Consider the following 14234-nt stretch of genomic DNA (forward strand, 5'->3'; position numbering starts at 1 on the left):
AGTGAGGTCTCCCCTCGGTCTCCTCTTCCCCAGCCCAAATTTGCCATATCCATGTCTGTCTGCAGGCTGGCACCATGGTGTCCTGCCCTGCTGTGGCTTCCTGCCACTATTGCCACTCTCAGTGGGCAGAAATGGGGCATAATCCCAGAATTACAGAATTATTTAGGTTGGAAAAGACCTTTAAGATCATCAAGTCCAACCCATAACCCAGAACTTCTGGGGCCACCAAGGACCCCGGGCTCTTTGGCCCCTGCCCAACCTTCAGAAGCGTTTCTGTGGCAGAGCTCAAGCAAGTCCTTCCTCCCTATGTCCTGCTCAGAGAGGAGCGGGCATGTCCAGGTCATACAGGTTCATCCTGATGTTCCTTGGGGTCATGCAGAAGCTGCACCAAGTCTGTGGTGAAACTGGGCTGAGAGAAAGTGCAGCCAGAGAAATGGTGCTCCCTGCTGTGGCCCAGCCCTGAGGGACACGGGCACCACTGGCAGCTCTGGCTGCGAGTCCCAGTCATGGAGAGCTCACTGAAAATGGTGCTGCCCCTGCTCCACACTCACCCACCTGTGGGCTGAAGGCCAAACCGTGAAGAGCAGGTTTGTGTCAAACCCTCTGCACCAGAGCTCACAGGATTTACTAAATTATGCTTGCCTGGAAGAAATTGGACTGTCCAGGCTTGTGGGCATCCAGAGGTGGAGGAGAATCTCCAACCCTTGACTGGCACACAAGTGCGAATCACCCTCAGGGTTCTAGCCCCCTGCTTTTCCTCCTCTTTAACCCTGTCTGTCTGCTCCTCCCAGCCATGGCATCCTTCTCCTGCCTTCTCGTGGCTGGAGAGCCCTCATGGCAGAGCCCCTGATAAACTAAAAGATATAAAATTAACACAGACTAAAGGCCCAGAGCCCTGCATTTTCTCATCTCCACCTGCCAGTTCCAGTATCTCTCTTACTGAGGCTTTTTTGCACATTGTCGAGATTTAAACACCTTTTAATGAAATAATCTGACTTTTTCCATTTCCCTCTTACACCCCCAAACTGCTCTGGCCCCTTTGGCTGCCAGCATTATCCTCCCAGGTGCTGGCAGCTGCTCCAGAGCCTCTGCTCTCCAGGACATGGTGCTCCACTGGGAAAACTTCATTTGAGACATTATTTGTGCTGGTTTGAGACAACTGGTGAAAGTCGTACAGAACAGCTTCCAGTCCTGAGCCAGACACTGTGAAACCTCTGCAGAGACAAGTCTGGACTTCTGACCAAACCATTCTATGATCCCAATATTCTTCAATTCTCTGAGTCAAAGATTCAAAGATTCTCTTACTCAATGATTTTCTGATTCTCTGCTTTGATGATTCTCTGACCTGATGAGAGTTGGAAGCTGTTAAGTGGAGAAGCCAGATAAAAGCAGACAAAGGCAGCTGTCCTCCGCGTGGAGGAGGGAGGTGCCGGCCGCCCCGAGAGAAAGACAATCAGAGAACTTTATTTCTTAATGTCATTTATTTGACTGGCAGCTTTGAAGGATGTTAAACACCCTCTGCTAAAATAGAAAATAAACCCAGCAGCTGGCTTGGATCATTTCCATGACAGGAAAAGCCTCTCCAGAGGTCTTTGGTGGGTCCTGCCCAACTTCCAGGAGCCCTGGTACGCTGGGGGCTGCAGGCACTTCCTGGGATGTTCCCTGGGGAGCAGGGACACTGAAGTGATGAGCTGAGAGTGTCACCCTGACGTCAGAGCCCAGCAGAAAGCCAGAGAACTTAACAGGTGATTTGGTCAATAAAGAATGACAGGATTGGAATCAAATTAAATTATGGCAATCAAGAGGGCTGCAGGAAACAGCTGCTGCCAAACAAACCCGATTTCATTTTCTGCCGAGTGAAAGGTTTTGTTAATGGGGTGTGAGCACAGAGGGATCTCAGAGAGAGGTGCCTCTGCCCCACTGCTCACAGGTGAGGAGCTGGCACAGGGACACTCCTGGGAAATATCAGAACCAGGTGATTCAGAGACCTCAAAATGAAGCTGTCAGAACCATCATAAAATCACAGAACACACTGGTTTGGGTTGGGAGGGACCTTACAGGTCCTCCAGTGCCACCCCTGCCATGGGCAGGGACACCTCCCACTGTCCCAGGCTGCTCCAAGCCCCAGTGTCCAGCCTGGCCTTGGGCACTGCCAGGGATCCAGGGGCAGCCCCAGCTGCTCTGGGCACTCAGTTCTTCCTAACACCTAACTGGGATGCCAGTGCCCTGCCTGCCTCCTCCTCCTCTCCCCCAGTCCCACTGGTGCCCCCCATGACATAATCCAGCCTATTTTTATATATATATTTATATATATAATTCTGCCTGCTGGTGAGCTCCCAGCCCTGTAGCTTTCCATCCCAATACCTGCTCCTGTGTCAAGGCGTTAAGAACATTATCCATGGTTGAAAATCTAGTTTGTATTACAGAAAATGTGTATTCAGCCAAGTATGGATTGATTATACAATCAGAAACAAGTCAACTCCTTTGCAGGAATTTCTGGGTTTAGTTGAAAGGTTTGATGTTTATTTGTTTTCTTCTTTCAACTCTAGTCCTATTTTTACCTAAAAAAAATACTTAGAGAATCAGAAATCTGCAGCATTAGAATGGTAGTTTGGTTTGATAAGAAAGTATGAAAAACTACTTTTAGAAGAAATTTCCAGCTACTGCCGTTTTCCTGGCTCTCTCACACTGTGCAGGCTCCAGGCTGGATGCTGAAGTCCCCCCAGCCCCTGGCCTGGGGCACCTGCCATGCCCGAGCTGCCACCAGCACCCACCTGGCTCTCTCTGTGCTCAGCTCCACCTTGGGAACGGCCACACCAGAAAGAAACAACTCATGTGCTCCAGGGCTGTGCATGAATCACCCCAGGAAGTGCCAGTGGGAGTACCTGGGATGGGAATTCCCAAAGGCACGAGCCCTCTCCAGGCTCCTCTGTAACAACCACAGCGGGGCAGGCGGGGAGCAGCCTTAGCCCCACGTCAGTTCTGTCTCATCTCATTTCTTTAATGAATGGCACGTGCTAGGAGATCACGGAGTCATGGAATGATTGGGCTGGGTTGGAAAGGACTGTAAAGCTCATCTCATTCCACCCCGGCCATGGGCAGGGACACCTTCCTCAGACCAGGTTGCTCCAAGCCCCGTCCAACTTGGCCTTGATGGCCGAGCCAGACTGGAATGTGCTGCACAAGTTGCCTCCAGCAGAATTAAAAACCATTTTTGTGTTTGCCTGGAGAATGCTGGAGCAGTTTCATTCCCAGTTCTGCTGCACTGTTGGCTGGAAGCCTCTGCTGGCTTTCAATACCAAGGATCATGCCATGGAATGGGCTGTCTGTGCCCCCACCAGGCCCTCCCGAGCCCCAGGCAGTGTAAACCCAAAATGTGCAAATTCAGCCTAGAAAAAAATGCAAATTTAGGGCAGCAGAAACATTCTGTCAAGTGGTTTTTGAGATGTTGGGGAAGGTGCAGCAGAAAGTCAGATAAACACCAGAAAGACAGGAACAACATGTTTGAGGTGAAGAATGACAGATTCGAACCAATTTTGAAAACAATCCACTGAGCTTTAATTTTAATGTAGAAGCGAAGACTAAAGAAGGTGTTTTGGGTGGGATTTGTGGCAGTTGTAGACACGGTGTTGGGCTGTGGCTGGAACCAGTCCTTCAGATGTCCTTCGTAGCTGTGGACACAAACAGTCATTTTAGGGCACAATTCATAGAATGATGGGATGGTTGGGGCTGGGAAGGACCTCATAGCTCATCCAGTGCCACCCCCTGCCAAGGGCAGGGACACCTTCCATAGACCAGGTTGCTCCAAGGCCCATCCAGCCCGGCCTTGGGCACTGCCAGGGATCCAGGGGCAGCCACAGCTGCTCTGGGCAGGGTTGTTGCATCGTGGTAGCTCTCTGACATCACCAGGTTGCTCCATCCAGAAGAGGTCAGAGGAATTATGCTGCACCCAACTCTTCCATCACCATGACTTTGAGGGTGACCCTGTGGAGCTCTGCCCCAGATGTGTCTGGGCAGGATGGGCCTTGTCCCCCTGCTTTGCTTCAGAGGAAACACCCTGTGTCTGATGATTTCCTGGGGAATCCTTGCATTAATCACAGAGTCATTAAGTGTGGAAAAGCCCTCTCAGACCATCAACACAACCATTCCCCCAGCACTGCCAAGCCCGCCACTAACACGTGTCCCCACGTGCCACATGCACACGCTGTTGGAACTTCCAGGCACGGTAATTCCACCACTTCCCTGGGCAGCCTGTGCCAGTGCCTTACCACCCAGTGGACACAGCCCCCAGCCTCATCCCTCTGCTCCTCTTCCACCCTCACACCCAGCTGGGCTGTCCTCCAGCCTTGGTGATTCTGGGATTCTGTCACTCCGCAGGGACAGAGTGCTTTGAAGAGCTCAGTTTTGAATATGCTCAGTTTCCATCAACATCCAGAAACCTGGAAAAGCTGGTCAGGGCTCAGCCATGATCCATGATCCTCTCAGCCTCTTATGCAAAAGGGGCCCAGAGAAGAGAACCTCTGGGATGGTCCAGGGGGATTAAGAAGAAAACGCAGAAGAAATCTCCCCATTTGGATCAGGATCTGTGTATTGACTGACACAAATGCACCTGGAGTCCTGAAATTATCACAGGGATATTCCCGGCACCGGGAACATCTCTGAACTCAAAGGTGGGTCCTTGCTGCTGCGTCTCACTTGGAGAGGAGGAAGGGAAAGAGGACCCGGTGTGTGCCCTTGCTCCCAGTCCCAGATAACTCTCATCACGGAGTAGGGCTTCCTTAAAGCCAACGAGTCCTCCCTGCTCCCTGCTCCTGCTCGCCCCGTGCACTCCCTGGGAGGGCAGCTGGAGCTGCCAGTGCAGAGATGAACACGCCTGGAAAATCGCAGACTCCTGCACCAGGCACAAACCTTCCCGGGAAAGAGCATTTTGATCAGAGCCTGGCGGATCTGCCTGGTCCTCATGCTGTACACCAGGGGGTTGAGCGTGGTGGGCAGGGTCAGGTACAGATCGGCCAGCAGGACCCGCGTGCGCTCGGACACGGCGCCGCCGAACTGCTGGGAATAGATGGACACGATCCCAGGGATGTAAAACAGCAGCACCACGCAGAGATGGCACCCGCAGGTGCTCAGGGCCTTCCAGCAGGACTCCTTCCCCAGGACAGCTTTCAGGATCATCCCATAGGACACAGCAATGAAAGCCATGTCCATCCCCACAATCAGGGAGGAGCCGGCCACGCTGTAGAGGCTGCTGGGCCAGGGGTCAGCGCAGGCCAGGCTGGCCACGGCCATGTGCTCGCAGTACGAGTGGGGCACCACGCGGGAGCCGCAGTAGGGCAGGGACGTCACCAGCCCCATCAGGGGCACCATGAGAAGGACAGCTCTCAGCACGATGGCCAGGCCCATCTGGGCAATAGTTCGGCCATTCAGGATGGCATGGTACCTGAGAGGGTGACAGATGGCGATGTAGCGGTCAACAGCCATGGCCAGGAGCACTCCCGACTCCTCAGCTGTTGTGGAGTGAACAAGGAACATCTGCACAAAACAGGCCACGTAGCCAATCTCAGCAGAGTCCATCCAGAACACGCTCAGCATCTTGGGGACCACAGATGTCGCCATGACCACATCGATGACTGCCAGCATGCCCAGGAAGCGATGGATGGGTGCCTGCAGGGCCTTGTCCAGCTCAAGGACCAGCAAAACTGCCCCATTTCCTACCACAGCGAGGACATAGGTGGAGCAGAAAAGGATGCCCAGGCAGGTGGGGAAAGCTTCCAGGCCTGGGACACCCACCAGGATGAAGGTGGAGGAGCTGCTGTTGAAGGGATCAGAAGCCATGAAGGAGAATCTTGATTTGTGTTTACATAAATACACCCAATTCTGAGTCCTGAGCTGCCAGAGGGATAAGATGGGGACCCTGCCTCAGTGCAAGAGCCAGATCAGAAATCCACAAAATTATTACAATGTGAAACAGTGTATCACCATTTCCCCATGGAAAGGGAGGTCAGGCCTTGGAAAGAACTGCCCAGGGAGGTTTGGAGTGCCCATCCCTGGAGATGTCCCAGGAAGGGCTGGAGGTGGCACTCAGTGCTCTGGGCTGGGGACAAGGTGGGCATGGGGCACAGCTGGGCCTGGCTGGGCTGGGAGGGCTTTTCCAGCCTCAGGGATCCTGGGATTCTGGGATTCTGTGATCACCAGCTAGGGGCAACGGGTCAGAAATGCAGAATAAATGGACTTGTTGTGTCTAGAAAGTTCCTATGAGGTGACGAAGTTGATGTTTCTGGTTGTGCCACCAGGGCTAACCAAGGGACTTGTAGTCTGTTGCTTGTGAAGGGCTTATTCCTTTGTTGGCTGCTTGCCAGGGCTCAGCTGACATCCTGAAATGAGCTGCAAGAGGAGAGAACAAGGAGAGCAAGGTCAGCTGCCAGCCCTGGCTTCCCTCAATGGGCCCAACACAGGAAATTCCTCCAAATTTGTGGAGCAAAACAGGGCTCTGGGACATCAAATGTGATTATGAAATTCCCTTTTGCTGCTCTGTCTTCCTTCTGTCATCTGCCCATGACAGAAGCCTGCACAGGCAGGCAGGCAGGCAGAGGAAAATACCAATTTCTGAGGGTTTATTCTGATGGGAGAAGCTTGAAGGTAACATAGAAACTCCAGAGAACTGTCCTGGAGGGACAAGAAGAGTCTGAGTGTGGTGGGCAGGATCTACGCCTTCATTTGTGCTGAAAATTTTTCTGCCGCTTCTCCCCAGAAAGCAGCAAAGACTAGGCAGTGCTGACACACCAGATCCTGCTGACACACCAGACTCAGCTGGAGAAATTGCCTGGAGGATCATCCACCAGCAGCTTTCCAGTGCAGAGCAAGCTGTCCTTGGCAAGGCACAAACTCACCTGGTCTTAGCCCAAATGCTTGGGAGTTGTCCCACCTCTCCTCCCATCCCAGGCTGGCCCCTGGCTGCTGCCTCCATCCCTCCCCTCCATATTCTGGGAGTTGCAGACTCAAAGTTGAGCACATTTATTTTCCATCGGTATAAAAACTTAAGGTGGGAGAAGGAGACCCAGAGCACTGGGAGGATGGAGCTCAGCAGGACTCTGGTCACCCACACACCTCTGCAGGCGGAAACCACACTGTGTTCTGGGCTAGAACGTCTCGTCTGACTCCTGCCTGGGGTAACGGGATGTTCCTCGGCACCATCAGCATGTGCTGCCCGGAGGGTTTCTGCTGTGAGAGCTGAGGCTCCTGCGCACGGGCTGAGGCTTTCCCTGACCTGGAGCTCTGAATGAAACAGCACTGTCAGCTGTGGGGCTGTTCCTGCTGGAGCCTAAATCCGCATCACCTTGCTGGAGCCCCTCTCTGGATGGGCATCCCACCCACGGGTTCCCTGTGCCTGTATTAGAAAGGAAAACCAGTGTCGTGTCCCCTCCAGCACCCCCTTCCACGGCACGTGCACCTCCCTCCCCTCCAGCCCTCGGCAAAAGCAAGTGCTGTGACTTGTCCTGTTGTACAGGGAACACAGACACGGAAGGGTTAAACCGGGCTGTTGGCAGTTTGGGAATGGGATGCAAGTTTCTCAGGCACATGTATCCTCTGCTTCAGCCAAAATACCAAAGGGCCAGACCACATCCCCTCAGCTTTCCAGGCATTTGACTTCCTTGACCCTGAAATAGTTTAATGTCTCCTCCAAGTCACTTTGAGTCCTCCCCATGCCACAAACCAAGAGGCTTTTCAGCCTGGCTCAGTCATCGCCCTTGGCCATGTGAGGCCGAACACTGCAAAGCCAATATTGTGACAGCGCTGCCCAGACGATGGTGTTGATGATGGTTTATTGCTCAGAGGACTCTGTTCCCAGCCTGGCAGCTGTGAACCCGCAGCTGACACAAGCCACTCCAGCAGGAAACATGTCTCGTGCAGGAATTGTTTGTTTGGAAAGGGCAAACATGTCTGAGATCCTGTAATCCTGAGCTTGGGAAAAAACAGCTCCTCCCTCCCTCCTCCCTGTCTGATCCTCTGGGCAGCAGTTTCTGCCCTTCATCCTGGGTAACAAAGCCCTCCAGGTTATTAAATAATGCTGCTCACACAGTAGCAGGCTCAGATTTACTGGGTCCTTCTGCTTCACAGTGCTGCTCCAGCCCTATTTCCTTGTCACAGAATCCCCGACTGGTTTGGGTTGGAAGTGACCTCAAAGCCCATCCAGTGCCACCCCTGCCATGGCAGGGACACCTCCCACTGTCCCAGGCTGCTCCAAGCCCCAGTGTCCAGCCTGGCCTTGGGCACTGCCAGGGATCCAGGGGCAGCCCCAGCTGCTCTGGGCACCCTGTGCCAGGGCCTGCCCACCCTCCCAGGGAACAATTCCTTCCCAATATCCCATCTAAATCGAGGCTCCTTCAGGGAGGGTCACACACACACAGAGGTGTCCAGTACCAGGTCCCAGCCCTGTGTGAAGCATCACACCTGGACTAGCTGCTCCTTCCGGCTCAGGGGGGACCTTCTGGCTCTCCACAACTCCCTGGCAGGAGGGTGCAACCAGGTGGGGGTTAGGCTCTCCCACTGCTCTAACTCTGTACTTTTCCCAAATCACCCATCCCAGTGTTTTTTCCTTGCTTCAAGCCTGTATCTCACCAGAACTCATGACTTTTCCCAACCACCCGTTCCCTTCCCAGTGGTGTTTGCCATTCCCGGGTGTGTGCAAGCATGAGGAATGGACCGGAGCTGGGAGCAGGGAACCGCAGGTCACGCCAGGTGACAGGATTGGCAGATGTCACACCTGTGTGTCTGCAGCTTGTTTGAGGTTGCTTTAATCGAGGAAGAGCCAGGTAATTAGCACTGTTGTAATTAACCTAAATAAGGCAGCCAGTGGTGGTTCAGGTACGTGACTGGCAGGTCATGACCACAAAATTCACTAAATCTGGGGTGTCTGGAAGTGCTGAAGCAGCTCATTAACTCCATCAGAGACAAAGCCCACTTAGATGTACTGGCACTGCTGCCCAGCAGCTTTTCTGGGTGGTTTCTTTAATCCCACCTTGATTTGGCTAAAGTTTGAACCTGGCTCAGAGCGTGGCACTGTGCTTAAAAGTACTGCCCCAACAGCAGGTTAAAAGTAAAAAAATACATACCCAGGATGATGTATGACCTGCTCCCGCCTGTACCTACAACACCTGCAAGCACTGGTTCTCTCCTCAGCCTGCAAAAGGACCTGCATGGAAATATTAAGTGTCTTAAGGAAGCTGATCTGCCTAATCACTCATTGCTGGGACTTCAGGGACTGAATCATCACAGGGGAGAAGCTGCTGCCTGGGAATAGCCAGGGAGAGAAATGATAAACAAATGCACCGCTCCCACTGCGTGGGTGATGTCTGTCCCAGCACCAGGATGCCAAACAGCTCCTGGGTCCACAGAGGGGGAATATTTTAACACTGGGTGGACATGGAAGTGCTGGAGCAAGTCCAGAGGAGGCCCCAGCACTGCTCCAGGGCTGGAGCCCCTCTGAAGCCAGGCTGGGAGAGCTGGGGGTGCTCACCTGGAGAGGAGAAGGATCCAGAGAGAGCTCAGAGCCCCTTGCAGGGCCTAAAGGGGCTCCAGGAGAGCTGGAGAGGGACTGGGGACAAGGCATGGAGGGCCAGGAGCCAGGGAATGGCTTCCCAGTGCCAGAGGGCAGGGCTGGATGGGAGATTGGGCAGGAATTGTTCCCTGGGAGGGTGGGCAGGCCCTGGCACAGGGTGCCCAGAGCAGCTGGGGCTGCCCCTGGATCCCTGGCAGTGCCCAAGGCCAGGCTGGACATTGGGGCTGGGAGCAGCCTGGGACAGTGGGAGGTGTCCCTGCCATGGCAGGGGTGGCACTGGGTGGGCTTCAAGGTCCCTCCCATCACAAATAATTTTGGAATTCTGTGATCTGAACATGCAAATTGCACCACATGATGGACTGCAAAAATCCACCCCAGACACATCAGTTCTGCAGCAGCTACATGATCCCCTTTAAATGTCTCCCATCTCTTTCCCAGGTAACGAACTGAGTGATTTGTGTACATTTGCAATGAAAACAGTGACATTTCAGAAACCTGCTGGGCAGCCTGGGGGTGCTCAGTCCCACGGTCAGCCCATGCAGAACTGGGACACTTCAGAGTATTCAGCTGACAGGGAGCTGGAGGTAAATGATCCCCGTGTTTGAGCTCCACAGGCTGCATTTCTGCTCGTTGTGATGCTGAGGAGATGCTGAGGGCCTGCAGGTCCCCCCCAGAGAGAGCGGTGGGTGCTGCTGGAACATTTAATGAAGGTAGGGGGGCAAGAGGGGCCGAACCATCCTGTGTTGGCCTGCTCAGGGGCTGACCCTTCCCACGGGGACAGGGGTGGATGGTGGGCGATGCCCCTTCCTCGGCTGCATGGCCCTGGCACAGACACCCAGGCCTGGCCCCAGCCCTCGGATCGTGGCATCTCCTGGAGGAAGGGGCTCCCATTTCCCAGCATGAGCTCTGGGAACAGCCTCGGTGGGCGCAAGTTAAACCTGGGGCCATCCCTGATTCCCCAGACAGCGAGGGCAGAGCACTGTCCCCTTCCTCTGGCCCTGAGTGCACTGCAGGCCTTGGCCTCCAACAGGGGCAGGTGCCAGGTCCTGCCCTTGGGTCACCACAACCTCGTGCAGTGCTCCAGGTTGGGGCAAGAGCGGCTGGAAAGCTGGGAAAGGCCTTGGGAGTGCTGCGGACAGCGGCTGGACACGAGCCCAGGTGTGCCCAGGTGGGCAAGAGGCCAATGGCCCCTGGGCTGTGCCAGCTGTTGTGTGGCCACAGCCCCAGGGCAGGGATTGTCCCCCAGGGCAGGGATTGTCCCCTGTGCTGGGCACTGTGAGACCCCTCCAGGGCTGTGTCCAGTTCTGGGCCCTCAGGGCAGGAGAGCCCTGGAGGGGCTGGAGCGTGTCCAGGGCAGGGAAGGGAGCTGGGAAGGGGCTGGAGCCCCAGGAGCGGCTGAGGGAGCTGGGAAAGGGGCTCAGGCTGGAGCAAAGGAGGCTCAGGGGGGACCTTGTGGCTCTGCACAAGTCCCTGACAGGAGGGGGCAGCCGGGGGGGTCGGGCTCTGCTGCCAGGGAACAGGGACAGGAGGAGAGGGAACGGCCTCAGGCTGGGCCAGGGGAGGCTCAGGGTGGACAGCAGCAGGAATTTCCCCATGGAAAGGGAGCTCAGGCCTTGGCAGGGGCTGCCCAGGGAGGTGTGGAGTGCCCATCCCTGGAGGTGTCCCAGGAAGGGCTGGAGGTGGCACTCAGTGCTCTGGGCTGGGGACAAGGTGGGCATGGGGCACAGCTGGGCCTGGCTGGGCTGGGAGGGCTTTTTCAGCCTCAGGGATCCTGGGATTCTGAGGGAGACCAGCTCCCAGCTCATGGGGAAGAACACAAACATGAGAACATGGATTTTTTATCTGTCTTTTCAGTTGTGTTTGTCCTCCTATGACTTAGACATAATTTCTGTTGCCTGAATTAGTTATCGATGTGTGCGGCTGCTGCAGAGCTGATTCACAGATCAAATACAAATCAGCAGCACTGAGAGATGCTGAAGATAATGAAATCCATAATATTTCCACTGATTTAATGTACCCACTTCCTTTATTTCCCCCAAGTCTCAGAACAAGAACCTGCAGAACTGGAATATTTATTAATCTGTACTGATACAAAAGGCTGTTCTTCATAAGGCACAAGAGCAAATCTGGCCTGTTTTACTGTTAAATCCTTGATCCAGCTCTTGCCATCCCAGCCCAGCAGGTCAGAAATCCCCACACCCAGGTGGCCCATGCTGCCCTGAGGGTCACAGGGTTTTATAGGGTCTCTGTTTGCTTCCCCCAAGGTGTCCTCATCAGCTCTCTCTCCAGCACAGAGCCCATGGCCAAGGAGAAGGAAAAAAATACAAATATCATATTTAAATGTATATATGAAATATATAAATAAATTATATAAATAGTCATTTTTCACACCTGTGGGAGGTTCCCAATTTAGTTCTGCAGGAATTGAGCTTTGCACATACAGGAAAGGATGGAATTGGGTTGTTTTGAAGCTTTTTATGACCCTCCCTATGATGCCTTAAGAAGCCTCCTAGAAACAGAGACTAGACAGGAGTAAGGGAATAAAAGTAGGTGTTTATTTGAAAGGCCTTCAAAGGTACCCCTGGGGGCCAGAGGCCACTGCCGAGATGGACCCCAAGGTGGACGGCAGGGCATGAGTTCCTCACCCTTTTATAGGTTGGGTTCATTTGCACAGCAGGGTTAATTCTCCAATTAAAGCTTCAGTTTAATGATGTAATTCCCCTCAGCTTACCCCCCCTTTAGAGGCTTTTGGTTTATACTTTTTGGGCCTAGGACGGTCTGGGTGTCCTTGGAGAGCAAGCCTGGAGAGGCTTTGTTATGTGTGCCTGGCACAGAGAGCAGAGTGAACAGGCTCCAAGGAACTTTCAGAGTGACACACCAGGCAGTGCGAGATTTGAAAAATATCAAAGTTAAAACCTAAGGCATCACCTATACCCAGAGTATGTGAGGGATATGAGGGATCATGGGAAAACTTTGGGGTGCTGAGAGATGAAGTGATAAACTGGACACTCATATTCAGTGTGGATTCATTCCTCTGAGGGTGCACCTGCTCTGGTGGGGGTCCCCCAGGGGTGCAGACCCTTCAGGGATGTACCTGCCCTGTTTGATATTTTCTGCCCTTTATAATAAATATGTTTACACAAAGGCACCACAGTTCCCCATCCCTGGCAGTGCCCAAGGCCAGGTTGGACACTGGGGCTTGGAGCAGCCTGGGACAGTGGGAGGTGTCCCTGCCATGGCAGGGGTGGGATGGGACGAGCTTTAAGGTCCCTTGCATCCCAAACCAGTCTGGGACTCCATGATTCCATGATTTTGTGATGGGTCTGTTACTGATCCGTGTGGAACCACCTGTGCCTGGCACAGGGCAGCCCAGAGCTCCCTCCTGGGCACCCTGCACCCCACCCACTGCTAAAACCCACCCCAAAACACCTCCCCACAAACATCTCGAGCTGCTGTTTGCAAACAGGATTTTGCTGTGTGGATAATGAGTTAATTTGTTCCTAATTCAGGAAATTAAGCTCTTAATTTGGTTTGTGCTAGAACTTTCTGCTTCCACAAAGTATTATTGATTTGCTTCTTTCAAAAATAATTCTCTAAATTATAGGCAGTGATTAAATGCAGGAAAAAGATGACACAATGTGCCCCTGCCACATGTTTTGTGAATGTTTTGTGCTGTCTGTCTGGGTGGCACTCAGGGATGCACTGGGATGTGCTGCAAGGGAAGGAACACGTCCCAGCTAAGGGGTGACTCCTGGCAGGCTCTGAGTGCACCCGTGAACCCATCAGCTGCCGGGCTGCTGCAGCCCTTTATTGCAGCCCCAGTGCTGCTTTGCAGCATGGCTTTGCTCCACAATGAGCAACCACAAATCACAGTTCTTTGTGCCGAGAGCCAGCCCGGGGACAGCTGAGGAGCCCCTTCCCATCCCCAGACCTTCCCAGTGGGCCCAAGGGCTGGGCGTGGCCCAACGGGAAGTTCTGCCTTGAAAACTTTAATTAGAATCAGGATCCTTGCCTGTATCTGCTTGGTTCTCACCCCATAGATGATGGGGGTGGGCACACTGGGCACCAGGATGTAGATGCTGCCCGTGGTGATGTGGGCAAGTGGAGCCAGGACCTTCCCACATCTGTGCAAAATGCCAGATTCTGGAATCATTAAGGATGGAAAAGCCCTCCCAGCCCAGCCAGGCGCAGCTGTGCCCCATGCCCACCTTGTCCCCAGCCCAGAGCACTGAGTGCCACCTCCAGCCCTTCCTGGGACACCTCCAGGGATGGGCACTCCAAACCTCCCTGGGCAGCCCCTGCCAAGGCCTGAGCTCCCTTTCCATGGGGAAATTCCTGCTGCTGTCCACCCTGAGCCTGCCCTGGCCCAGCCTGAGGCCGTTCCCTCTTGTTCTGGTTTTATCATAGAATCACAGAACGGTTTGGGTTGAGAGGAACCTCAAAGCCCATCCCATCCCACCCCTGCCATGGCAGGGACACCTCCCACTGGCCCAGGCTGCTCCAAGCCCAAATGTCCAGCCTGGCCTTGGGCACTGCCAGGGATCCAGGGGCAGCCCCAGCTGCTCTGGGCACCCTGTGCCAGGGCCTGCCCACCCTCCCAGGGAACAATTCCAGCCCAATCTCCCATCCAGCCCTGCCCTCTGGCACTGGGAAGCCATTCCCTGGCTCCTGGCCC

The 14234-nt window shown here is 54.1% G+C and overlaps 1 protein-coding gene across 1 annotated transcript; it reads right to left on the bottom strand.

The window, feature by feature from the left end:
* Positions 1-4626: 4626 nt before the first annotated feature.
* LOC116439884 (olfactory receptor 52I1-like) lies at positions 4627-6327 on the bottom strand. The gene has a single exon (XM_032099926.1). The coding sequence runs from the start codon at positions 5833-5835 to the stop codon at positions 4627-4629; it is 1209 nt and encodes a 402-aa protein (XP_031955817.1). The 5' UTR covers positions 5836-6327.
* Between the last annotated feature and the right edge of the window lie 7907 nt (positions 6328-14234).

This window comes from Corvus moneduloides, chromosome 2 (assembly GCF_009650955.1).
Source record: "Corvus moneduloides isolate bCorMon1 chromosome 2, bCorMon1.pri, whole genome shotgun sequence".
Taxonomy (NCBI): domain Eukaryota; kingdom Metazoa; phylum Chordata; class Aves; order Passeriformes; family Corvidae; genus Corvus; species Corvus moneduloides.

Excerpts from the sequence above, each read along its gene's own strand:
- LOC116439884 (XM_032099926.1), bottom strand. The coding sequence starts at position 5,835 with ATGGCTTCTGATCCCTTCAACAGCAGCTCCTCCACCTTCATCCTGGTG.